Source organism: Protopterus annectens, chromosome 10.part0 (assembly GCF_019279795.1).
Source record: "Protopterus annectens isolate FY-2018-M chromosome 10.part0, PAN1.0, whole genome shotgun sequence".
In the NCBI taxonomy this organism is placed as follows: domain Eukaryota; kingdom Metazoa; phylum Chordata; order Ceratodontiformes; family Protopteridae; genus Protopterus; species Protopterus annectens.
In genome coordinates, this window is record NC_056744.1 from 151,850,158 (window position 1) to 151,876,978 (window position 26,821).

The 26,821-nt window shown below is 41.3% G+C and overlaps 1 protein-coding gene across 1 annotated transcript in view; it reads right to left on the bottom strand.

The window, feature by feature from the left end:
* The window catches only part of WIPI1 (WD repeat domain, phosphoinositide interacting 1), a 1,063,998-nt gene that overhangs the window by 766,065 nt on the left and 271,112 nt on the right, over positions 1-26,821 (bottom strand). Inside the window, exon 2 of the mRNA XM_044085121.1 lies at positions 17,505-17,587. Within this exon, the coding sequence (XP_043941056.1) occupies positions 17,505-17,587 (83 nt within the window). The remainder of the gene's footprint in view (positions 1-17,504; positions 17,588-26,821) is intronic.

A 26,821-nucleotide genomic window follows, 5' to 3' on the forward strand; every position in this document is an offset into this window, starting at 1 on the left:
CTACATACCACCACCTCTTTTCTGAAATTTACTGTTCACAGTTCATGTACACAGGTTGATTTTCTGGATGTCAGGGTATGCTTGACTCAGGAAGGCTTTTCATCTGGTTTATACAGAAAAGAATGTTGGAAAAACTCTGCTTTCCTATGACAGCATGCATCCACGACACATTTTTTCCAACATAGTGCAGGGGCAAGTAGCCAGGATTTCCAGAATAAGCAAGGAAGATGACATGTTTGAACAAGAGGTTGACACTCTGAAGGAATGTTTTTACACCAGGGGTTACAATAGACAGGTGGTTAATAAAAAGGTGGATGTTAGCAAAAGGCACAGGAAGGATAGGTATAAACCATGGCTAGGAACACATTGACCCACACAGATGGTGGGTACAAAAGAATGGTTAATAAAGATTTTAGGCTAATGTTGACGTATGGCAGCAATGTTGGTGATATATGTAAACTCATTCAAGGGAATTGGAACATCTTGACTAGTGATGCGAGTTTGAAAAACATCATTGGTGATAAACCTAGTTTTAGTTATAAAAGGAATAGAAATTTGAAGGAACTGTTGTGCAATGATACCAGATCGACCAATAATGCTGGTTTACCCACAAACAAACAGGGTACTTTCCCTTGTGGGTCCTGCAAAGCCTGCAACCATATAGACAAAAGTAGTGTCTTTATACATCCGGTCACAGGAAGGACATTCAATCTGAAAGGGAGAGCCACCTGCAGAACCACTAATGTGGTTTATTTGGCAGATTGTCATTCCTGCACCAGTTTTTATGTAGGCAAGACTAACTGTATGTTTAAGGTCAGGATCCTACAGCACCTCTCTTCTATTAGGAATGGGATACGACAATGCACTATTTAGACACCTGGAAGCCCATCCTTTACATGGTTTTAAATTCAGAGTGATAGTGAATGTGAGATTGAGTAAAAGAGGGGATGACATTAAACAGCTGACTGAACTAGCTGAATCAAAATGGATTGTTGAATTTATGGCACATAGGAGTCCTGGGCTCAATGAAGTCATTCCCATGAAACCCGCCCTTAAAAATAGGCGGGTTTTTCATTGATTTTTAACTGAATTTCTTTGGTTAACATGTATTTTAAATTGTTTGGACTATGTGAGAAGCTTTATCTGATGAAGGGCAGAGGCCCGAAAGCGCTCATCTTTTATGTGTTTGGTGTTTTAAATAAGCAGAAGGTGTTTGACTCCAGCAGTGTTCAGTCTTTTGTGACTTTTGGATTTTCGATTTCACTTCATCTGACTGAACTTTGGTGAGGCACTGAACATTGTTTGTGACGTATAGTAAGAGAAAAGCAGGGGGCTGGAGGGAGGGTAACCTGGACTGCAACAGTGAATACACTCAAACATCTCCATTTATAAGTGTACACAACTGTACTATGTTCTTCATGTTTCACTGTTGCAGTCATTACATTTGGGTAGATTTCCAAAGCTATGGTTGGGAGGATGGATTTATACAGCATTAGGACCAGCTATAAGGCCCTGCAAAACAGCAGTGACAAAGCCAGCTCTGGATTTAGAGAAAATTGGTAAGTGATAATGCTTGGAGAAAGTATGAACTGAACTCCAGGTAGTAGCTTCTAGAATATCCCTGGTAGGAACACCTCTGAGAAAAGCTGCAGAAGTAGATGCAGCCCTAGTGGAATGGGATCTGATCCCCTGGGGAATAGGTTTTCCATGGTGCTTATAGCAGAAATGAATGCAATGGCTTATCCATTTAGAAATGTTTTGTTTTGAAATAGCCTTCCCCTCTGCTCCTGCTGCAAATGCTACCGGCAGTTGTTCATATTTTCTTCACAATTTAGTCCTGCCCAAGTAGAATCTAAGTTGTCTGTGTACATTCAATGAATGCAGAATCCGCTCCCCCTTGTTCTGTGGACTGGGAAAGAAAGTTGGCAAATGAATGGACTGATTAAGAGCCACACTGGATACCACCTTGGGCATGAAGGATGGATTGTTCCTGAGTGACACCATGTCCTCATGAAAGATGATGAAAGGCTCCACTGCCATAAGGGTCTGTAATTCAGAAATCCTTCTAGCTGAAGTGATTGCTAAAAGGAAGGCTGTTTTCCAAGAAATTTTAAGTGTGCAGTAGCAGCTGTCTCGAAAGGAGGTAGAGTGAGTTTCTCCAATACAAAGTTAAGGTCCCAGGCAGAGGTTGGAGCTCTCCTGGGTGGTCTCAAGTTTTTAGCTCCTCTGAGGTACTGCTTGAGCAGAGGATGAAAGAAGAGGGGAGGTTTTGTGTTGTAATGAGCTGAAATGGCTGAAGCATGGATTTTAATGGAGGAAAAAGACAGGACCTTGTGAAGCATCTCAGTTAAATATTGCAAAATCTGAGGTAAATTGGGTGCTGCTGTGCTCATCCCTTGAGATTGATTCCAGGCACAGAATTTTTTCCATTTGTCAGCATAAGATTTTCTAGTACTAGGTCTTCTCGTCTCCAAAATGACATCCATCACAGGTTTGCTGAGGGATGTTAAGGGGGAATTTAAGTGATTAGTCAAGCTGCAAGATTCAATGCTGGGAGCTGAGGGTGCAAGATTTGGTTCTCCTGCTGAGACAGTAAGGAAGGTGTCTGAGGCACGTGCCATGGAGAATCGTGTGACACACTGCACAGGAGTGGGTACCAATGTTGGCGTGGCCAGTCTGGAGCAATCAAAATAATTTTTGGTTTGCCCTGTTTGACTTTTAGCAGAACTTTGGAGAGCAAAGGCAGAGTGGGAAAGGCATAGACTGATAGCTGAAGGACACAGCATCCACCTTCCAGGCATTTTTGTGAGCAGTTCTTGTGCAAAATTTGTCCAACTGGTAGTTCTGAGGTGAGGCAAAAAGATCTATGTCTGGGCTCCCCCATTTGCTTGTCAACATATTGAAAATCCATGGTTCCAGTTTCCATTCGTGAGGGTCCATGAGATTTTTGCTTAGTTCGTCTGCCAAAATATTCAGCTTTCCTGGCAGGAATTGAGCTTGTAGTTGTACTTGGTAGCTCAAGGCCGTGTTCCACAATGCCATGGCTAGTCTGCAGAGGGGGTAGGAATGTGTACCCCCCTGCTTGTTTATGTACCACATAACTGTGGTGTTGTCTGTCTTTACCATTAGTTGTCCTGGATGAAGGTAGTCCTTGAAGGCTGTCAGAGCATTCTGTACAGCTAGCATTTCCTTTTGATTGATATGTAGGTGCATTTGATTTGGGCTCCATTTGCCCTGAATGCACTTCCCTGCCAGATGAGCCCCCCATGCATAGTCTAATGCATCTGTAGTTAGGGTTTGGACGACAGGAGGTGGTGTGAATGGCAGTCCCTTGTTTTGGTGGCAGGCCTCTGTCCACCATAGGAACTCTAGGCGTAGGCAAGGTATGATGGGAATCATTGTTTCCAGGCTGTGGCAATGTTGACTCCATAAACTTTTTAAGTACCACTGAAGTTTCTTCATATGCAGTCTTGCATATGGAATTACAAGAATGCAGGAGGCCATGAACCCCAAGGCTTGCAATATTTGTCTTGCAGATAGCAGGGTTTTTGTGGCCACCTGTTTGAAGTAAGTCACCAAATTAATTTGCTTTTCTGGTGTGAGGAAAGCCATCTGGGCAGTTGTATTCAAGCTTGCATTAATTTTCTGAGAGGGTACCAGTTGTGATTTCTTTTCGTTTATGGTGTACCCCGACAAGTTAGAACCCTTTTTACATAGACCAGATGTTTTAAAAGTATGGCCTGGTTTTCTGCCTGAATTAGACAATCATCCAAGTATGGAAATATTTGAATATTTCTTTGCCTGCAAAATGCAATTACTGGAGCCAGGCACTTTGTGAATACCCTGGGTGCAGTAGACAAACCAAAGGGCAGTGCAGAGAACTGATAAAGCAAGTAACCTGCTTTGAAGCGTAGGTATCTTCTGCAAGATTCCCTGATTGGGATATGCAGGTATGCTTCTTTTAAATCTAGAGTTGCCAACCAGACATCCTTGCCTAGCATAGGAAGTAACTGGTGAAGAGTCAACATCTTGAATTTTGGAATGTCTAGAAAGGTGTTTAGAGTAGACAGGTCCAGAATTGGACACCATGATTTGTCTTTTCTGGGTACCAGGAAAAGTTTGGAATAGAAACCTTGTCCCTTTTCCTCTCTTCTGGTACTAGTTGAATAGCCCCCATGTTTAAGAGGGAAAGTACTTGTTTCTGAGCCTCTGCCCACTGATTTGGGGGCAGGTCTGGACACCCGTTTGGAGTTGGCACAGGTCTGGACACCCGTTTGGAGTTGGCAATGTGTAGAAATGAAATCTGTACCCCTGGGACACTATATTCAAAACCCATTTGTCCTGGGTTATAAGCTGCCAGTTTTTTGCATGAAGTGCAATTTTTCCCCCCAAAGGGGCGGCTAAGAGGTAAGTGATTGGTAATTTTAAAGGAAAGTCACTGAGACTGTTTACCATAGGGTGGTGTCTTGTTATTTCCAGATTTGGAAGTGGAAGCACCCTATTGCTTAGATCCGAGAGTCCCTTGGGACTGAAACCTGGTGCTTTTGGAGTGCCTGGGTTTGGCTTGAGTGGATCTGGAAGGAGCTGGAAAGGACCAGTTCTTAGTAGGCCAGTGCCTACTAAATCTTGGAGGTTGCACTTGCAAGAAATCTTTCACAGTTTGCATAGATTTAGCTTTGTCTTCCATCTTTTTTAGAACTTCTTCAGCCTTATTGCCAAACAAATGGTCCTGATGCAAAGGAGCATCCAACAATTTTGCTTTAACATGATCAGGCAAAGATTGCTCCTTAAGCCAAGCATGCCTTCTAAGCACAGACCCAGTAACAGCAGCCCTGCAAGAGGCCTCTAATTAATCAAAACCACATTGCAAAGTATGTTTTCCAACTTGTTCAGCTGAATGCAATAAATCCAGTAAATCTTTATTTTCCACACAGTCAGAAATCAACATTATTTTCTGTTTAAGCAGTCCCATGATATGCTGTTGATATTTTAGCATATGAAATTGACAGTTTAAAGCCCTGATTGCCAAGGTTGCAGAAGTATAAACCTTTTTGCACCATCTATCCAGCACCCTGGAGTCTCTATCAGAAGGGGTAGGATTTTTAGCAGTAGAAGCCTTAATGCCCTTGGGCCCCTGAGAAATGGTTTCTGGGTCCGCAACAGGATTTTTGAAAAGGAATTTGTGGGACTCAGGAACCCTGTAGTATCTGGCTGGTTTACTAGGAGCTGGAGGCAGGGAATCAGGGGCCATACTTGATTCCAAAAACACATCATCCAACAATGTCTAGTACAGGAGGTATAGCCAAAGGCCTATGCTGAGGAAGAAGAAGAAAATCCCTTAAGCCTCTTTTTGGATTCAGAAAATTCTTGACTTTCCCAGTGGAAATGCTCCCTTAAGGTATGTAAAGTTTCCCCAAAAGAAAAGTCCTCGGGGGGGCAGAAGGAATTTAATCCTCTGCATCAGAATCCTCATACGTAGGTATGGACAAATCCAGGTCATTAGAAGAGTCAAAAGAAACAGAGTCCTGTTCAGAAGATTCATAGTCAAGCTCAGCCCTAGGCCTCTTAGAAGGGGGGGGGGGGCTGACTACCCCTGATTAGAGTAATTAAATCTTCAGCTATTTTGATAATTTGTTTTTTAGGCATAGGGGCCTGAACATGTGGCCTGGGAATCGTTTTTTTAGACATAGATCGAGATTTAGGCCTTAGTATTGAAGGTGGACTCTGTTTTATATGCAAGTCTGTAGGCCTGAATACACCCTCAGAAGCTGGTGCCTGCACAGCGGCTCCGGACCCATCCAAGGTAGAGACATCCACGGGTTCCATAGGTGAAGCATCTTGTGGCATACCGGACTCCTAATGGGTCTCAGTAGAGGCCTGCAAATCAAAAGTAGCGGGTATCAGGGGCTGCGAAAGCACCTCACTGAGTACCGGTGAACTGGCGACTGGCTCAGGAGAAGTGTCGTCAGCAGTTTTGGACCTCAACTGCCTGTCTCTGTCATTTTTTTTGCGTTTTTTCGGTATTCCGGTAGTTGGATGGCTAACCGACATAATTTCTGAGTAATTAAACCGAGAACCAAAATATTTAGGGGCAAAAATGTACCGACAATGGATAGTGCGCTGATTAAATAAAGCACAAAACAGACAGCAAGGTACATCGTGGTCAGGCCCTAGGCAAGTACAAATGAAAATCTTTATGAGATATTTGCTTCACACAAGTAATGCAATTATTAACTTTTACTGACATCAGAAAGGAGCAAGAAAAAGTTTCCCTAATAGGGTACTTAGCTTTTAGTTGAAGACTTCGGTTCAGAAACTCGAAAACGAAAAATTTCAGCAATCGGCCGACCGGCACTTGCGAACTGCTTCTGGCACTGCACGGCAAGAAAGACTGATGTAATGGTGTCGGCTGCAGGTTTTATACCCCTGACAATCTGACGTCATGGAAGAAGGGACAGCAACCGACGCAGGACCCAAGAATTTGTTAATCAGGCCGACTGAGGGCAACCTGCCAGCAGATTACCCAAATGTAATGACTGCAACAGTGAAACACGAAGAACATCGGATCTATTCTCAGGATAACTGGCTGCATATACGGTATAAAATGTTATGTAAAACATAGAATATAAAGAAAGAAGGACAAAAATAAAATGTCAAAGCTTTTCTTTTTTTACTGTTCTTCAAACCTGCCTCCATATCGGTTTGCTACAGATTTGGTGGTGCACTCTGACATTCTGTCAGAATCAACTTGCTCTCTTAAACTTAAGTACATTTATTGAGTGGATTAAATCAGTCTAGGTTTATGCTGAAATAAACTGACTAGTAGTCATTTATTCCAAATTGACTATCTAGTCCCAGACTGTGCATAGTGTCGCTATACAACTTTAAAAATTCAGGATCTAAGAATGCTCCCTCCTCACTGGATCCTAGGGCTAGCTTCTGGAAGAAAATTTCCCATGGCTGTCATCCTGTATTCTCCAGAACCAGGGACAAAGATGCCATGTGAGGGTTATTTTTAAAATGTCTGCAACGGTGACTTATGATGCTGACACAAAACGACTTGAATTAACACACATTTTGTAAGACAAAATAATTTTTTTGCAAGGTCACCAATTTTAGGAGGGAGAAATCAAAACTTTTGAGTAAAATTCAGGGACATCTCTGAACATCATGGATTGTTATGAGATCTGACCATTTCTTTCAGGGCATCCAGAATGCACCTGCTCTTGTACTTTCTGCACCCATGGTGCTTTTGCTAACATCTGTCATATTATGGTCTCTCTGTCAACAGTATCACTGCATTTTCTGTAATTCGTAGCCTAATACTCCCTTCACTCTGTAAACCTATACCTTCCATAACATGAATAAGAATACAGTTATCTGAATTCAACACACAGCCATTTCATTTCTTAACCTTATTACAAATAAGGAAAGCATTTTTTACATATTTAATTAAGAGTACTTTAAAACTTAGTGCAACATAGAACATTAGCATATTACATGTCACTTAATCAGAATAACAGCTTAAACATAGACATGATTTTGTTTTGGGGGGAACAGCCCCTTAGACTTATAAAAAAGACTTCCAGTTTGCGGACAGAATAAGGTATGAGTGTGTGAACTTCTAAAAATAAACTACTAAGTCTACAGTTTTTTGTACTTTAGCAATAGAAGAGAGCAAATGCTGTAGGCACATTCTTAGGTAACTGTAACACCGTATTATATTGTCATCTTCAGGTCTAAGTGCACAGACTTGCTGAAGGACAAATATTAAGTCATGTTTTATATGGTAGCGCACTTCTGGATTATGCTGACATCTGCGGAGAGAGAAACACTGAAAAGTGAGCAGTGTGTTGCCATGGAGCTATACAATGTTTTAGGAAAAACAGCACAGCAAATTCCAAAATCCTATCACAAAAAGTCAGTAAAAAGATAAACTTCAATCTCCTGCCATAATGCAGATTCTGGGTAGCAATGTTTTATGTTCATCATATTGATCACTGCTGCAGTACCTTAGCTATATAGGTTATATCTTGCCAAGGATAAAACAGCTGGACAGCTTCCAAAGCATCAGGCCGTCTTCCACACATGGCTGGCTAAAAGACAAGTTTGGGTGCAAAGCCCCTCAGAGCATTACTGCCGCTGAAGAGTACGCTTTTCTGAGGCTTTCGAGGATCAATGGTCAGCTTGTGCTTTCCTTTGCTAGACAGACAAGTTCCTTTTGGGGAAAAAAATGTATAATTTCCTAATTATGATGACATTTTATTATTTTCCTCTTCAGGAAAGTTATTTAAAAACTTGGAGTGTTGTGTTTTAACAGACTGTCTTGAGACTGTAATGTCCTTTTAAAAGGAGTGCTAATTTTTTTCTGCCAGTTTAACAGTAGTGTAAAGTAAATGAAAACATTTTTCAGTAGAGAAATTGCTTTAATTTTCTATTGTGGGGCTGGCATAGTGTTTTAAACTACTTTTGTTTTACTGTTTTTTTTTCTTCTGTCAAAAAAGTTACTTTTGTGGACTGGTAGTGTTTACCAGAAATTACTGACCGTCTTCAATGGGAAAGAGGCACCATTTTCCACTTGAACACGGAACAGACCATCAAGTCCTATGGTCAGTTCTTCTAGCCACAAAAAGAAAAAGTTAAGTAAACAGCCTTTGCTACTACAGACGCTAGCAATTTGCCTCAGCCACAGATGGATGACTCTGCTATGGCAATTTGTTGTACCTCACATCACTCATCTTTTACCCAGGATCCCTCTGGTGTGCCACCTACAGCCACTATGGACCAGAGGTTAGCCATGTCTTCTGCGGCTGTTGGAGTCCCCCTCCATGGGCATGAGAGAGCCACTCTTGTCAGTCCAAGGACAGGGAACAGGGATGGTTTTCCCTGTTGTGTCAGAATGCTGTGCCCATTCCTGCAGAAGAAGCTATTGCCATTAGTAACAAAGCTGGCCCCTTTTCTCCTGTCAAAAAGAAACAGAAAACCAAGCACTTATCTACTCGTCCTCAAATTTCTTTGGATAGGTATAATTTACAGGAGTCTGGCTATGGATTTAATTTCATATGTTGATCGTTTTTGTAAAGTAGTTTCTGGTTAAAAAAAGGAAGGATTCTGTTTTTCCTCAAGAGATTCAACATTCTGAATCTGAACAGGAAGATGAAGGGATGAAAACAAGGTTTTCTTCTCAGATATTTCATTCAGACTCAGACGAGTGCTCAGTGTTTGATTTTCTCAGTTGGGGGGGGGGTTGTCTTTCTTTGAGAGTATTGCCAGAATGCATCAGTGTTTTCAGTGGGAGAAACTGAGGTTTTTTAATTCCTCAGAAAATACTATGGGTTGTTACAGAAGGATTTTTCCAGAACATAGAACTATTCCCCCTGTTCTGTCTGCTTTAAACAATGTGTATGTTACGGTCTCCAACTTTACTGATGGTCAGCAAGCTGCTCCAAACTGGCAGATTAGATGTATAAAGTTTAACAGTCTTAAATTGTTATACAATATGTCCAAACTTGACCCAGCAGCTACAGCTTTAGTTGATCCCACTGCCACTAAACACTTAGTTAAACCCAATTCTACTCCTTCTGATAAGGATGGGAAAATTATTGGTATGTGTGAAGATATGTGAAGGCTGCCAGCCTAGCTAGATAGAATTTTGTAGACAATTATATGTCTGTAAATATTAATAAAAGCCATAGGCTTGTTCTCTTAAATATGAGAAGACTGTATTGGATGTTGAACTGCAAAAAATGTAACAACAGTGCACTCTGCTGTAAGAAAACTGACAAGTCAAGCATTGTATAACTGTTTGATCTCAGGGCTAGGAGCCGTGGTGTCTGAACCAGCAGATTCTTTCTATTGTTTTGAGACCACGGTTAATTGCTAGATTTTACATATATAATGTCTTTAATTGCTGTGGTTTCCTGACCAGGTGCAAGCCTACTTAGAAATGTAAATGTAGAGTTTCTGTTAGGCTGAGAAGCCAGAGAATTGTTAAGAATGATGTAATCTAAAATGAGCCCGCAGGATGTATTATCAATTTAAAGGACTTTCTCAGAGGCAGAGAGAGAGCATTTCGGATTTTGTCTAAAGCTGACAACAACTCACCAGTACTATGCTTTTGCTCTATATGTAAGTTTATTTAGAACTGTGATTGCTCTTAGGAAAAGATAAAAAATAGTATGTTTAATCTAGCTGTTTTCTATATTTATGTCAGAACTATTCTACAGTATTATTTTAAGCATTTTCATGTGATGTCTGAACTCTTGACTAGCACTGTGTAGTAAGAAGTATTATCTTGTGTTTTTATTAATTATTATTAAATATTTTTCAACCGTTCAACTGTGGCTGTTTCATGTAAAGATAATTTAAACTCTAGAGTACATTGCATGTATATAGTGATACTGTACAAAGCCACTTCAAATAAGCCTTGCTGTTCGTCACACTTACTAACTGGATAATAATATCGCACAGTAAAATTGGGCACCCTTTGGTAAGGACCTTATTAGTAGCTGATATTAGTGGTTGGTGGCAGCTGGTACTACCTTATAGACTGGTAGGAAGGGGCATAGCTGGAGAACTTGTGCCAGCCTTCCCCAGGAGTGTCTGTGGGTTTGAATATAACTCATATCTTAAAGTGTGTGTGTGTGTGTGTGTGTGTGTGTGTGTGTGTGTGTGTGTGTGTGTGTGTGTGTGTGTGTGTGTGTGTGCTACTTGGGCAGGGACAAGAAGCACTGGTTGGACAGAGAGGGTGCTGGAGGTTTTAGCTTGACCACTAGGCTGAGATCTGGACCCTATAGCTGTGCCAGTGGGAAGTCTTATTGGGGATCTGGAGACAAAGGGAGAAACCAGCCCCTGACTGACTGTGATCTCTGTGTGTTCTTAAAAGAAACTGTACTTTACTGTGTGTGTATTTGTTATCCTTCCCAATGTGGACATCCCTCGCTGGTGTTAGTGGTGAGGATTGAGGCTCCTTGATTACTGGGCCAGTGCATGGGCGTCACAGTATGTATAAAAAGTGTAAATTTTTGCAACTTTGATTTTCAATGTTTTGAATTGTCAGGCTCATATGTTAAAGTTTGTTCTGACAAATTGTGAAAGTATGAGTAATGTTTTATCTGCAATTTGTTCTTGTGATGAACAATCTGCTTTAAATAACTTAGTTTTTTTTTTCTGTTGCATAAGTCACTACTAATTGTTTGCAGTGTGTGCATGACTCTGTTGATACGTCTTCAAGGGCTATAGCCACTGGTACTGTTTAAAGGAGGTCTGCTTGATTACATTCACAGAACCTCTCAGATGATGTAAAAATGAGATTTAAAATTTTCCCTTAGACAGATATTTAGTGTTTGGCCCGTCTGCTGCAGAAGTGATCAAAAAGTGTGATGAAAGGGGCAAGCTGATCCAAGTAATCTCTTAAGTTTTTTCAGCCCTCCTTTTCCAAAAAGGATTTTCTATCTCCTCATCCAATTTTTGCAAAAAAAAAAAAAAAAAACAGAATAAACAGTCTCGACCAAATTCAGATACAAAGACATTTAAGAAGAAATGGCAAGGGGGGTCCAAAAAGAAGTCTTGAACTTCCCAAAACAAAGAACAGGTCACGTCTCAGTGACTATTCAAGAGACCTTGATACCCCCCCTACACTGGCCGTTTTTTTTTTTTTTTTCAGAAGGTATGACTCAACATTTTTCAATGTAGCAATAGACTGTTTCAAATAAATGGGTTCTGAAAATCATTTAGCAAGGTTACAGATGGCAGTGGGAGGAAATGTCTCCACTCCATGGGGTAATTCCTCATCCTCCAGATCAGCTATTTTGTTTCCACCTGCTCTTCATCACATGCTGTCCCAAGGACTGACAGAACCAGATAATCTTTCCCAGGTGGGGAAAGGTTTTTATTCAAGGATGATACTAGTGTCAAAGAAAGAAAATACCTGGAGACCAGTTCTGGATCTTACCTTCCTAAACCTGCTTCTGATAGTGCCCAAATTCAAAATGATGTCACTTTCACAACCTTTTATCTTGTCTTCCTATTTTAGGTTTCCTGGTAATACTAGACAAAAAAGATGCTTATCATCACATCCCTATTTATCCATACTTCAAATGTATCTTACGGTTTTGTGTGACAGGAACACATTACCAGTTCTCTGCCTTACCCTTTGGAATATCCACTGCACCAAGAGTGTTCACAGAGTATCCAGCTGCAGTTATAGCTCATTTCAGGCTACAGAGTATCCACATTTTTCCATATTTAGACAACTTGCTTAACTTTGCAGACTTTTTTTCAAAGGGGCATGATTCTCTCACTTGGGTGACATATCTCTTATACAACCTGGGATTCAAACAGAATATTCAGAAGTCTTTCTTAACTCCCTCACACAGGATTGTGTTCCTAGGATGTCAACTAGACAACTCAGTTCACAGTGCTTTTCTTCCACAGGAAAAAAATAGATCTTTATTTAGATCTATTTCTAAGGTTTTCAACTCAGTCTTTGGTCACTGCGAGGGAATGCCTCAAGATTTTGGGTCTCATGGCATCTAGGATTCTCATGATACCCCTGGCAAGACTCTAAATGAGAAAGATACAATGGTATCTGAAATTTCTTTGGGCCAACATCAATACCTTTATCTTTTCGAATCCCAGTGATGGGGTTTGTCAGAGAGAAATGTTTTGGTGGAGCAGCAGAAATCCTTAAATCCAGGATTTCCCTTCTACCTCCCGGCTCCATAGCAGTCAGTCACCACATACACTTTGAACTTGCTTGGGGGGGGGGGCAATTTCAGGAGGGATAAATGTGCAGGAGGTGTGGGACACCAAGGATAGACACAAGCACATAAATATCAAGGAGATGCTTGCTATGAACCATCTTTGGTCCCAAGGACCTCCTCAAGTGGTCACAGATGATAACACAGTTATATGGTACATCAGCAAGCGAGGGGGAAGCAGGTCATACCCCCCTTTGCAGATTAGCCATGTTAGCTTGGGATAGAGCTTCACAGCACAATCTCACTCTACAGGCATCCTGTATTCTCCAAGACCAAAACTGTGGGGCAGACAAGCAGAGCAGGATCAGGGCAAGACCCTCACAAATGGAAACAAGAAGGGGGGTCCAAGATTTGATCCATCTGTGGGGAGTTCCTCAACTATCCTCATTTGCCATGTACCTCACTAGACACCTGCAACAACTGTAGAGGCCGGAAAAGTACCTCGCAAAGAGGATCCCAGGCCTTAAACACTTGCCCTATATGGACAGCCTCAAAAAACTCCATCTATTCTCTGTCTCATATCGCCTACTTTGAAGCGTTCTCTGCTTGACTTACAAAGCCATGTCTGACCCAGCTCTGTTAGAAATGCTACATCTAAAGAAATCCCAATCCCTCCGCACCACACGCTCCAGAGACCTCAATCTCATGACCACAATCAACAGAACATGCTGGAGGGACAGGTTCATAACCCAGAGACGAACCATGCTATGGCATAAAAGGAAGCCAATCTGATGGTCCCCTGCAATAAACAAACTTTACAACAAAAGGAAGAAACTGTTGCAGAAAAGAGAAAAATCCCAGGATGCAAAAAACTCCCTTACCAGCTTCAGTAAAAAGCTGAGATCCCTCATAAAATCCTCCAAAGCTAATTACGAAAATAAAATTGCCAAAGATTCCAAAGACAACCACAAGGCATTCTATAGCTATGTCAAGAAATGTATAGTTATCCCCTTTGGGAAAAAACATATACCTGTGAATTAACACATAGGTGGCAGTACACTAAACACCGAAAGTGTGATAAGAGACCTAGGGACACAGGTGGACAGTGGTCTCACCTTCGATAACCACATCACCACAACAGTCAGGAAATCCTTCTATGTGGCACACGTCATCACTAAGGGCTTTTCATCCAGAAAAAAGGAGGTCATTGTCCCACTGTACTCATCCCTCATTAGACTCATTATAGAATACAATGCCCTGTTTGATATGTACCTCTCAAGACATCTGCAACAACTGGAAAGGCCACAGAAATACCTCACTAAAAGAATCACAGGCCTAAAGCAGATGGCCTATGCTGACCGTCTAAAAAAAACTCCACCTATACTCTGTTGCATATCATCTACTCAGAGGCGATCTCTGCTTAACATACAAGGCCATGTCAAACCCAGTGCTGTCGGACATGCTACACAAAGAAATCCCAATCCCTCAGAGCCACATGCACCAGGGGATCTAAACCTTGTCATCACAATGAACAAAACATACTGGAAGGATAGGTTCCTGACCCAGAGACTCCCCAGACTCTAGAATAGACTGCCCATACTTGTTAAGCAGAGCGCCTCTTTGGCCCTCTTCAAAAGGAACCTTGATGATTGGATGGGAGATAGGAAGTTCACCCCGGGGATCACGTCAGTTGCCCTGCTAGACAGGGGTCCAGGGAAGTAAATATTGTGGGAATAAATAGCCAGGAAATGGTTATGGCTAGGCTTGTATAGGCCCTAGGGCCAATAGTCTAGTACCAACCTATGAACCTATACATACCAAGCAGAGCACCTCACTGACCCTCTTCAAGAGAAATCTCGAGGAGTGGATGGGAAATAGAAAATTCACCCCTGAGATCACTCCAGTGGCTCCACTCAACTCAGCTCAAGCCTCTTGATAGCCTGGGTACATGGAAGGTGTCGTGAAGCTTTGGAGATAGGCAGCTGTTACATCCTGGGCAAGATATAACCCATACAGCTAAGGCCACTGCAGCAGTGATCATTCAAACATCCACTGTTATGGTAAGTTCAGTTCACACAAGAGTATTGTCTCAGTGTAACAAACTTAAATAGTTCTTCAACACACTATTGCCAAAAGCAGTAAATTCCAAATGTATGAGACAGCAGTGATATAAATTCTAGATAATACCACAGTACATGAAAAATTACTAAGGACAGTGTTACTGACTGCTTGCTCAGACCATGGTGGATGAAATCTGTATTGATATTGATAATAGGTTCATAGGTTCATAGGTTCATACTAGGCTATCTGCCCAAGGGCATTTATACTATGCCTATCATTTTTCTGTGCCTCTGTCAAGCAGTGACACTGAAGTAATCCATCCATTGGTCAAGATTCCTCTTGAACAATTTTGTTCCACAGCACAGGAGTCTCTGGGTGATGAATCTGTCCATCTAGATTTTTGAGGTGAAGCATATTCATCAAATCTGGGTTTGACATGGCGAGACTGAATAGAGCTGGAGTTCTTTCAGTCGGGCAGCATATTCTGGAGGATATCTGTGTCAGATGTGTTTGCAGTCATCTGCAAACTTTGTCAGCCATAACCCTCCTGTGTTTGCTTGTACTTCAGAAACTGTGGGACACCACTTGTGACAGGCTTTGAGTCTGACACCATCTTGTGATGTATGGGTTTACATTCAAGCTGATGAGTTTTGCAGGATCTGCCTTTGACAAAGACAAACTGGGTTGGATCCAAAGTCTGCAAGTTCCGTTCCATTATGATCCTCTCCATGGCTTTGCAGATAAGGCTTGTCAAGCTATAGTGAGGCAGTTCTCACCTGGGTTGGAGATGTTTGTGGGCTACAATCCTCTGGAATTGAACCTGTCAGCCAGTATGTTAGCAATGTGTGTAGGTTCAGTAATTTTCACATCATTTTGAACTAATTCTGAGCATATCTGGGAGTTTCCTCCTAGGTTTCTAACATAGCTAAAGAAGGCCTTATGATTGTCTTTAGAGTCCTGGTGCTGGTAAAGCCACCTACCTTTTTAGGCACTTTAAAATAGTTCTAGTTTCTTAAAGCACCATGTACATATACAAAATACTACAGATTTTCAGATGCTGATTAAATCCTGAGAAGTACTGTAGGAAAAATGCATATAAATGGTTACCAGTACGCTGGCAATGGTAGTGTTACATAGGGTTTGCAGTTCCAATGATGAGAATTACTCATACATTGCCAAAAGAAAAGGTTAGAAATCACCAAAGGAAAAGGGAGGTTCATGATAGTTTCTCCAAGCCTGGAGAAGACTTAAAATAGTTGGACTTAGGGGGATGGCGTTATCTCAGAGGCTGGAATTTTTCCCTGGTATGGTGCCACCAAAGCAATATGGGAATTACGAAAGGTGGCAAAGTTAATGGAAATTTTAGCAAATGCAACATATGGGGCTATCTCAGATATAACAGAAGAGATGGTAGCAATGAGGACAATGGTTCTCCAAAACAGAATGGCTTTGGATTACTTGCTGGCTAGCTGGGGGGGGGTGTGCTTTAATCCAAACAGAGTGCTGTACGTATATTCCTGATAAATCAGAATCTATACATCAACATCTAGGGAGAATTGGCGAAGTTTCCTCAAAAGTTAGGAAAACATGGAGTACAGAATGGTCAGACTGGCTAAGTGGATTATTCTCAGGATGGTGGGGTACTATAATTTCCGCATTAATTGCTCTTATTGTCATTATCTGCTTAATCACAACAGTTTGCATGTGTGTTAAAATTTGTGTTAATAAAAGCATTAATCAAATAACAACCGTTAACAACAGTACAGTGTATGAAGAAATAGCATTAAATGCAAGGGATCCATATACAGCAGTGGACCGAGAGGTTCAAAGTACTGAAGATCGTATTGTTTTGTAAACTGTTTTACAATTTTCCTGGTTTTAATTAAAAATGGGGGAATTGATAGAGACTGCATAAATTAAAAGACTTTTCCCCAAAAATACTGTGTGTGCAGGAAGGAAAAATGTGCAAGGCTGAACAGCAGGTTTTCAAAATAATATAGCTTGCTTTGCAAGCTGCTGACTTTTATTAGAAATGTCTAGTTTAGTTATTAATAAATGTAGCTGTGGGTTTAATGGCATCCTGTTATACAAAAAAGGAAGTTACATTGACTTTGCATCACAGGGACTTTTTCATCTCAAAAATAACATAAACTTTTGCATATCAGAAATGAGAAAAATAACATGACGTTTGCATTAAAAATAACATAAGCTATGCATTACAGGGACTTTTTCATATCAAAAATAACATTGTTTTGACAGTTACAAAAAGTATATAAAGTAAGCAATACTTGCTCTTCTTTAGTGATGTTTGTGACCGAGTGTGCATCAGTCAGCTGCGAGTCTAGCCGTGTTATAATGAATTAAGATTTATACTCTGAAAGAATTAACTGATTGGCAAGAATTCGTACTAATACAAATAAAGAATAACGGATACAGTAGTACGGTGTCTGTATAGTCACTTATAGCCATTTATTTCAGTACCACAATTTCTTTAAACAGCTGCTAGTACATGTTAAACTGGGTGCCAAGTATTCTGTCAGGAGAACTTGACCATGAATCTTACTTCATTGTCTGCAGGGTGCAACTGTTTGATACTGGCAAGCTTCACAGAAGGAACTGAAAAAGTGTATAGTTAATGCTGGCAGGTGTCACATGACATTCTGTGCAGGTGGTGAACTCAGGTACACTTAACACATTCATGCATTCAGTCTAACTTCAACAAAATGCAAAGAATATACTTACTGCATTCGTGTATCCGGTCTAACTTCTCAACAGAAGACAAAGAAAACAGAATGTAGCCTGACTCGGTGCCAACAGCAACTGACCTTTAAAAAAAAATAAGAGTATTAAAAAATGCAACTAAAGCTTCAGCACATTAGCAGATTGGCTCAGTTTTGTACAAGTATTGTATGTGTTAAAATCCTGCTATATTCTACATGAAAGAAAATGGCAAACTCCCACTTTTTTCTCACGGGGTATATATCACATCCACTGGTTGTTTAATCTTCGGGTTGGCAAATAAAAAAAATATGGCATTTCATTAATGTAAGAAGTAGTATATGTAACTGCAGCCAGTCAGTTTAGCAGCTGAGTTAACCTACCAAACATGACTTCAGGTGATGATTTTTGCCCTTTATTTAATGCCCAAACAGAAACTGATAGTTAGAATATCTCTGTATGCAGAATTTGGTGGCAGAACAGGATACATATTCAGGCGGTGTCCACTAGTCTTCTCATATAAACAAAGCAGTCACTGGCAACAGTGCATGTATAGTAATATCACCCTCACACCCTGTATAGGCATGATAATAGGCCCATCACTTTTCACAACTTCCATTTCCTAAGCAATCTGCACCAATAATTTACTTCTTTTTCATAGGAACCACATTCTCCTCAGAGCTTTATGACAACATAGTCACAATCATTAATGTAGGTCTGTTTAATTCCTACTTTATAGAAATAATTTCCACCCCTACCAACAGCTTCTCTTCTACCTCTACTTCCTTCCCATCCACTGCAACCTCCTCCCAATCGCCATTCTCCCTCAAACCTGTCCTGACATTTCTTATCAAATATCTACTTAGTAAACTCAGAACTTGCTCTCCTTCTGCTGACAATCTTTCCAATGAATTTCTAAAAATCGCTAATTCCATAGCCTACCCTGTCTCTATACTCATTAATAGATCCATCAACGAAACAGATATGCTGTCCCTCTGGAAAAAGTTCATTACCCTACTTCACAAAGTTGGGAATTCCACTAAAATATCTAACTACAGGCCTACCGCAATACTGTCACCACTATCCAAAATTTTTGAAAAATGCATCCACAAACAACTCTTTCACCACTTACTTAAAAACAATTTACTCTCTCCTACCCAGCATGGCTTCAGACCTGCACACAGTATCACCACAGTTCTTTTATCTTTCAATGATGCAGTCAACAAAGCCAGAGACATGGGTAATTTTGTCTCATCCCTATTCCTCGATCTATCTACAGGTTTTGATACCATCTCTCATCCTAAACTCTTATCACAACTTTCTTTCCTTGGCTCTACTGACAATACCCTACTATTGTTCTCGAGTTATTTATCTAACAGCCATCAGTCTGTCAAATGAGCCTCCACTCAATGTCCTTATCCTCCAGTCATCACTGATGTTTCACAAGGCTCTATCCTAGTCCCTCTCATCTTTAATATAATTATTAACAACCTTTCATCTGCATCTAAACATGCAACTCTCATTCAATATCCTGATGACTCTAATCTGCTCCTCTAACAACCTTACTCAACTACAAACTTTAACGCAAGAGGCCTTTACCTCCATCGACACCTGGATTACCAATAATCAGCTCTTACTTAATCCCAAAATGACAAAACTCCTATTATTTCCTAAACAACATTCTCCTGACAAACTACACTTTAGAATTTCATCACTAAACAATACTGTAATTAAGGTCATCCCTCATTCTAAACTACTAGGTGTCACTACTGATGACATCTCAAATTTGATTTGCACATAAATAACACTATCAAACTGACCCACCAAAAACTTGGCGTGTTACATAGAGCTAAACCATTCCTAACCAACTCTACTAAAATTACACTTGGTGCCACATACCTTGTACCTTCCCTTCTTTATACCTCCCCTATTCTAACTAATCTTAATGCCTTCCTGAAAACTAAACTTAACCAATGCCACAACAAAATAGCAAAATTTGCTACTGGTCAACCTCACAAGTCACATCACTGCCTATCTATTAAACTGCTTAACTGGCTTGAACTTCCACTCCAACTACACATGATCCAGCTATTACTAACTCACAAAATAGTCAACAACCCCTTAGTTTCTCCTAACATCTCCTCCATTTCACAATACTATCTTTCTCATTAGAAACTACCCTCTTCTGACAAACAACTTCTGTTTATAAACCACTGAGGTCAAGTGGCCTCTGTCTCTACTCTTATTGTGTAGCCAAGTCCTGGAACAACTTGTCACTACGTATTAAGCAAGTCCCTCAATACCAAACCTTCAAGTCCCACCTTAAAGAACATCTCTCCAAATCCTGGATTTGCTCATGCTCTTCTCCTTTCTAGCTATTGTCTACAATACCTTCCAGCCCTAGAAACTTCCTACTCTTCCAACTTATACCCAATCACTGTCACAGTATTTACCACAATTCTAGAACCTTGCAATCTAATACTTTTTTACCTTTATACTACCTTATTCGATACTTTTTCCTCTCCTTCCCCTCAACAATCTATACCCTTTGTATCAACTGCAATTAGTACTAAATAGAATGAACAATCTTGCCAGTACATCCTTTATCCAATTATGTATTTTTATATTTTTTATAAATTTTGTTATATTTACCTCATATGTAATTTCTCATTCTTCATTCTTTTATGAAGTTATTTTTCTCTGTCTGTCTATATGTGGAGCCTCCACTGAAAATGGGTAATCTCTACCCATTCGGAGTTTCCTGGTTACCAAATGTCAAATATATAAAATAATAAAATTAAAAAAAAGTCTGCGAGGCTGAAGACGTAGAACTGAATCTTACCAACTCCTTCTTGTAGGTGACAGCTTTGCACAAGTTATTCAGTCCACTGGATTCCTCTGTCACACTTAATAATAAATAAAATAAAAATCCTCTTAAATGGATCTCGGTGGGACTACCCAGTCAACAAACTGCTAAATAAATATGCACATACATAAACAGGACTTTTTATGAGTGTGGGCTCTTTTAATATCTATAAGTAAGTACTTATCAAATTGGCAAAGCATTTAAGTAAAACCTCAAGCGAAAAGAGTTAACCTTTGTAGGGGTTGTGTGACTATGGAGCTGGTTATAAGAAGGACAAGGTGGAAGTGGGGTTAAAGCCCCTCATAGGGCTGTTGGGAGCATGCCCATTATGTAATCAATTTATTTTGCCCTTTTAAGCTGTTATTACTTAAGCAGATTTTCATTTAAACAGTCTGTCAACCCTAAGATCCATAATCCTTCTACATATGAACAAGCATCCTGAAGAACAATGGCACAGGTGGGCAAACAGGTAGACTGCAGGAATCTGTATCTCCATCCATTCCTGTACTTTCTGTTCACTGTGATACACTTTCAATCATGAAAAGGAAGGTATAGAAAGTCTAACCTTTCCCATTATGTAACAAAAGCATTTTTCTTCATACTTTGCTCAGCCTGTAAAAGAGAATAATTGATGACACACAAAATAGCTGTTGCATGTCACACTATCTTATTATTACCTGTTTGCTTTTAACCAGGTTATTTATCAGTACTTAATTCTGCAGCAAGGCTAGCCAGCTGGTGGCGCGAATACTGGCTCTTTGGATGACTGTCACAGTTGAAGTGTCACCAGAACCCATGTGCAAAAATTAGAAAAAAAGGAGTGATGGCTGGATAGATGAATTTGCCATTCCTTAATTCTGCTCTGAAAACATTCAGGGCTATTGACATAAATGTCTTGCTACTAGCTGCCTCTGACTTCTCATTATCTTAGATAATGGAGAAAGTACAGTTTTGTACCTACCATAAATGTAGATGTTCGAGTGTTCACTTGGGTTATCCTGCCGTCAGGCTGTCCCGTAGTCGGCCAGAGTTCCAAAGTCTTGGTCCGGCGTCGGCTGCTGTCACTTCTTCCCTGACGTCAGTGCGCCAGGGGTATACAAGATGCATCCGATGCCATTTTCTTCAGTTTTTCTTGCCCCAGATGTTAGGTGCCCCCAAGTAGGTAGGCAATACATATTGCTAATAAAACATACATAAAAAAAAAAAAAATACCTTCAGTTACAAGCAAATACACCACAAAGGTTGTATAGGATAGAAAGGTATAGATAAGCCCAGCTAAGACAGAGGGGATGGAGGGAGGGTAACCTGGACTGCAGCAGTGTGAACACTCGAACATCTACATTTATGGTGGGTACAAAACTGTACTATGTTCATCATGTTACACTGCTGCAGTCATTACACTTGGGTAGAATCCCAAAGCTAAGGTTGGGTGGCTGGTCTATAAAGAGTTAGGATTGGCTATGAGGCCTTGCAGAACTGCAGTGGCAAATCCTGCTCTGGATTTAGAGTAAAGAGGCAAGTGGTAATGCTTGGTAAAGGTGTGCACTGAACTCCCAAGTTGCAGCCTCCAAAATTTCCTTGGTTGGTACTCCTCTGAGAAAGGCTGTTGAAGTGGCTGTTGCTCTGGTAGAATGTGGCCTAATGTTATTAGGGACTGATTTTCCATGCTGTGTGTAGCAGTAACGAATACAGTGTCCTATCCATCTGGAGATAGTCTGCTTTGAGATAGCCTTGACCTGTGATCCTGCAGCATATGCTATAAACAGTTGATCAGTTTTCCTGAAAGCTTTTGTTTTGTCCAAGTAGAAGCGTAGCTGCCTGTGTATGTCCAAAGGGTGCAGAAGTTTCTCCCCTTTATTCCGGGGGTTTGGATAAAAAGTTGGCAAATGGATGGTTTGGTTAAGAGCCACACTAGATACCACCTTTGGCATAAAGGTAGGGTTTGTCCTTAAAGAAACCATGTCCTAATGAAAAATTATAAAAGGTTCCACTGCCATTAATGCCTGTAGCTCTGACACTCTTCGTGCGGAAGTTACTGCCAGGAGCAGAGCTGTTTTCCATGACAAAAATTTTAGATCGGCTGTATTGGCTGGCTCAAAAGGTGGCAGGGTCAGTTTTTCCAAAACAAAATTGAGGTCCCAAGTTGGTATTGGTGCTCTCCGGGGCAGTCATGTTTTTAGCCCCTCTGAGGTACTGCTTTAGCAAAGGATGAGAGAATAAAGGAGGATCCGTGTTGTAATGTGCTGAAATTGCTTAATTGATGAGAAGGACAGGCCTTTGTCCAGCATCTCAGTTAAGTATTGTAAAATCTGAGGTATGTTTGGAACAAGAGGGTCAAGACTTTGAGCCTGGTTCCACGCAAAGAATCTCTTCCATTTTTCTGAGTAAGATTTCCTGGTGATAGGCCTCCTGGCCACCAAAATGACATCCATAACAGCTTTAGAGAGAGGTGTTGCCTGTTTGACTAATGAATCTGCCATGCAGCTAGGTTTAGGGTTTTGAGCTGACCGTGCAGGATCTGATTGTTTTGTTGAGTCAGAAAGTGTGAAATCTGAGGCAAAATCCATGGTGGGCCTTGAGCTAAGTTCTTTAAGATTGGGTACCAGTGCTGGCGTTGCCAGTCTGGAGCAATCAGGATCATCTGTGGTTTTTCTTGTCTGGCTTTTAAGAGTACCTTTGAAAGGAGAGGCAGTGGTGGGAAGGCATAAACTTTTAGGCTCTTCCAGCTGAACGAAAGAGCATCCACTTTCCATGCTTGTCTGTGGTAAGTCCTTGTGCAGAATTTTTGTAGTTGGCAATTCAGTGGGGAGGCAAAAAGATCTATGTCTGGGCATCCCCATTTTTGCGTTACCATGCTGAAGATTTGTGGATTCAATTTCCATTCGTGAGGGTCCATGATATTTCTGCTTAGATCGTCTGCCAGAGTATTTTTCTTTCTTGGCAGGAATTGTTCTTGCAGATGAACTTGATAAGTTAGAGCAGTGTTCCACAAGGTCATGGCTTGCCTGCATAGGGGATAAGAATGAGTGCCCCCTTGCTTATATACCACATTACTGTGGTGTTGTCTGTCTTTAGTAGTAATTGTCCTGGATGCAGAAGATCCTTGAAAGCTGTTAGGGCATTTTGAACAGCCAACATCTCTTTTTGATTGATGTGAAGATGCATTTGGTCTGTGGTCCACTTGCCCTGAACACATTTTCCTGCCATGTGTGCTCCCCAGGCGTAATCCGAAGCATCTGTTGTTAGAGCCTGCCCGGCTGTGGGTAGAGTGAAAGGCTGACTCTTGTTGAGGTGACATGCCTGTGCCCACCATCGAAACTCCTGTTGTAGGCAGGGAATTATTGGTATTACTGCTTCTAAACTGTGAGAGTGTTGAGTTCAAACACTTTTTAGGTACCACTGTAATTTCCTCATATGCAGTCTGGCATATGGTATTAGTAGTATGTAGGATGCCATGAATCCCAGGGCCTGCAGAATTTTTCTTGCAGGGAGATGGAACATTTTTTGCCAGTAATTGAAAATATTGAGTCAGTTGTCCTTGTCTGTCTGGTGTGAGATAAGCCATCTGGGCCGTTGTATTTAACCTGGCACCCAGGAATATTACCTGTTGTGAGGGAACTAGTCTTGACTTCTTTTCGTTTACTGTGTACCCTAGAGAAATTAGCAACCTTTTTACAAACGCCAGATGCTTTAGAAGAATGTCCTTTCTCTCTGCTTGAATGAGGCAATCGTCCAAGTAGGGATATATTTGAATTCCTTTTTGTCTGCAAAATGCAATTACTGGTGCCAGGCACTTTGTAAAGACCCTGGGCGCAGTAGATAAGCCAAAGGGCAGTGCAGAGAATTGGTAGTGCATTGTACCAGCTTTGAATCTCTGGTATCTTCTGCAATCTTGTCTGACAGGGACATGCAGGTATGCCTCTTTGAGGTCCAAAGTAACAAGCCAAGCCTTCTTGCCCAGCATGGGAAGAAGCTGCTGTAGTGTCAACATTTTGAATTTCGGAACATCCAGATAAGTATTTAGAGTTGAAAGGTCTAGTATGGGTCTCCAGGCTTTGTCCTTTCTGGGGACCAGGAAAGAGTCTTGAGTAAAATCCTTGTCCTTGTTCCTGCTGTGGTACTTTTTGAATAGCTCTCATGTCCATGAGGGCTGAAATTTGTTTTTGAGCCTCTGCCCATTGATTATGTGGCAGGTTTGGCATTTCTTTTAGCCTTGGTAAAGTGTGAAAGTGGAGCCTGTAACCTTGAGACACAATATTCAGAAGCAATTTGTCTTGGGTGATTGTTTGCCAATTTTGAGAAAAAAGTGCTGGTTTTCCTCCTAAGGGGGATGCCAAAAGGGAAGTGCTTGGCATACGAAGGGGGAAGTCATTGGGACTGTTTCCGGAAAGGTTGAGACTTGTCCTCACCTCCTTTTGGGGTTGAGGTACCCCACTGTCATTTTCTGTTAGAGCCTTGGGGTTGAGACCTGCCTCTTGGGCGTCTGTATCTGCTTCTCTGTGGCCTGTCTGACATTGGAAAGGACCAATTCTTTGTAGGCCAATTTCTGCTAAATTTAGGTGGCTGTACTGTAAGAAATCTTTGACTGTTTGCATAGATTTAGCTTTATCCTCCATTTTCTTTAACACCTCTTCTGCCTTAACACCAAACAAGGTATCATACTGTAAAGGAGCATCCAATAATTTTGCCTTAACATGATCAGGTAAACTCTGTTCTTTTAACCAAGCATGTCTTCGAATCACAGAACCTGTAACTGCGGCTCTACAAGAGGCCTCTAAAGAATCAAAACCACATTGCAGAGTATGTTTTCCCACCTGTTCAACTGCATGCAATAAATCCTGCATTTCTTTATAGTCAGGAGCTTCTGAGCTTGCGAGCATTTTCTGTTTTAACTGAGCCATTAAATATTGTTGGTACTTAAGCATGTGAAACTGGCAATTTAAAGCCCTTACTGCTAAAGTTGCAGAAGTGTAAACTTTCTTCCCCCATCTATCCAATGCTCTATAATCTCTGTCAGAGGGGACTGGATTTTTTTGCAATGGATGCCTTAACCCCTTTGGGACCCTGGGAAATGGTTTCTGGGTCAGCAGATGGGTTTATATAAAGAAACTTGTGAGAGTCAGGGACTCTATAATACCTATCTGGCTTGGCTGGTGCAGGGGGCAAAGAATCAGGAGATAAGCTGGATTCAGAGAACACATCATCCGCAATATCTAGCACAGGCGGAATAGCCAGAGGCCTGTGCTGAGGTAATAAAAGGAAATCCCTGAGCCTTTTCTTGGATTCTGAGTAATCCTGACTTTCCCAATAGAAATGTTCTCTCATGGTATGTAAAGTTTCCCCAAAAGAGTAATCCTCAGGAGGAGAGGCTGAAGGGATAGATTCTTCAGCATCAGAGTCCTCATGGGGGGGTAGAGAGTATCCCTGGTCTGAAGAGGAATCAGAGGAAATGGAAACCTGATCAGAGGAATCATAATCTGTATCCTGCCTAGGCCTTTTCTCAGGAGGGGGATGGGAACCCCTGATTAGAGTAATGAGGTCTTCGGCCATTTTAAGCATCTGTTTCTTAGCATGGAGGACTGTCCAGGAGAATGCTGTACTTGCTTCTTTGTCTTTAATGGTGTTTTGTCTTGGCTGTTGCTTTAATGGTAAGTTGTGAAGCTCTGAAAACACCCTCAGAAGCCGATGTCTGCTCAGCGGCTCCGGACCCATCTGCGGGATTAGTTTCCGTAGGCCCAATACCTTGAGTTTCCAGAGGCCTAGTTGTCTCCACGTGGGAGTCGGAGGCAGCCTGTGGCTCTGAGGTAGCGGGTGTCAGGGGCTGCGAAAAGTACAGTTTTGTACCTACCATAAATGTAGATGTTCGAAGATCCACATTGCTGCAGTCCTTACACTTGGGGTAGTCCGCTGTCCTCGGTCGGCCCGAATATCAAAGTATAAGGCTGACGTCGGTCAAGGCGCATCTGACTGACATCAGGACGTCAGGGTACAAATGCGCATGACCGACGTCATATCCTCAGTCTTTTCCTGCCCCAGATGTCAGAAGACCCTAAAAATAAAGGTCAAAACCAAAAGACAGCAAACAAACAACCAACCACCCTTGCACTAATTATATGTACAATATATACAATATACACAATATTTACAACCCAACCCACACAACCACCTCTAACTACAGAGGGAAGGAGGGAGAAATTGGACTGCAGCAATGTGGATCTTGAACATCTACATTTATGGTAGGTACAAAACTGTACTATGTTCTTCATCTCACATTGCTGCAGTCCTTACACTTGGGTAGAATCCCAAAGCAGAGGTAAGGGAGGATGGCCAAACTACAAGGAAGCAGGAGCTGCCAAAATGCCCTGCAAAACAGCAGTGGCAAAACCAGCCCTGGATTTAGAGTAAAGTGGCAGGTGATAATGCCTAGAGAAAGTATGCACTGAACTCCAAGTAGCTGCCTCCAAAATATCCTTGG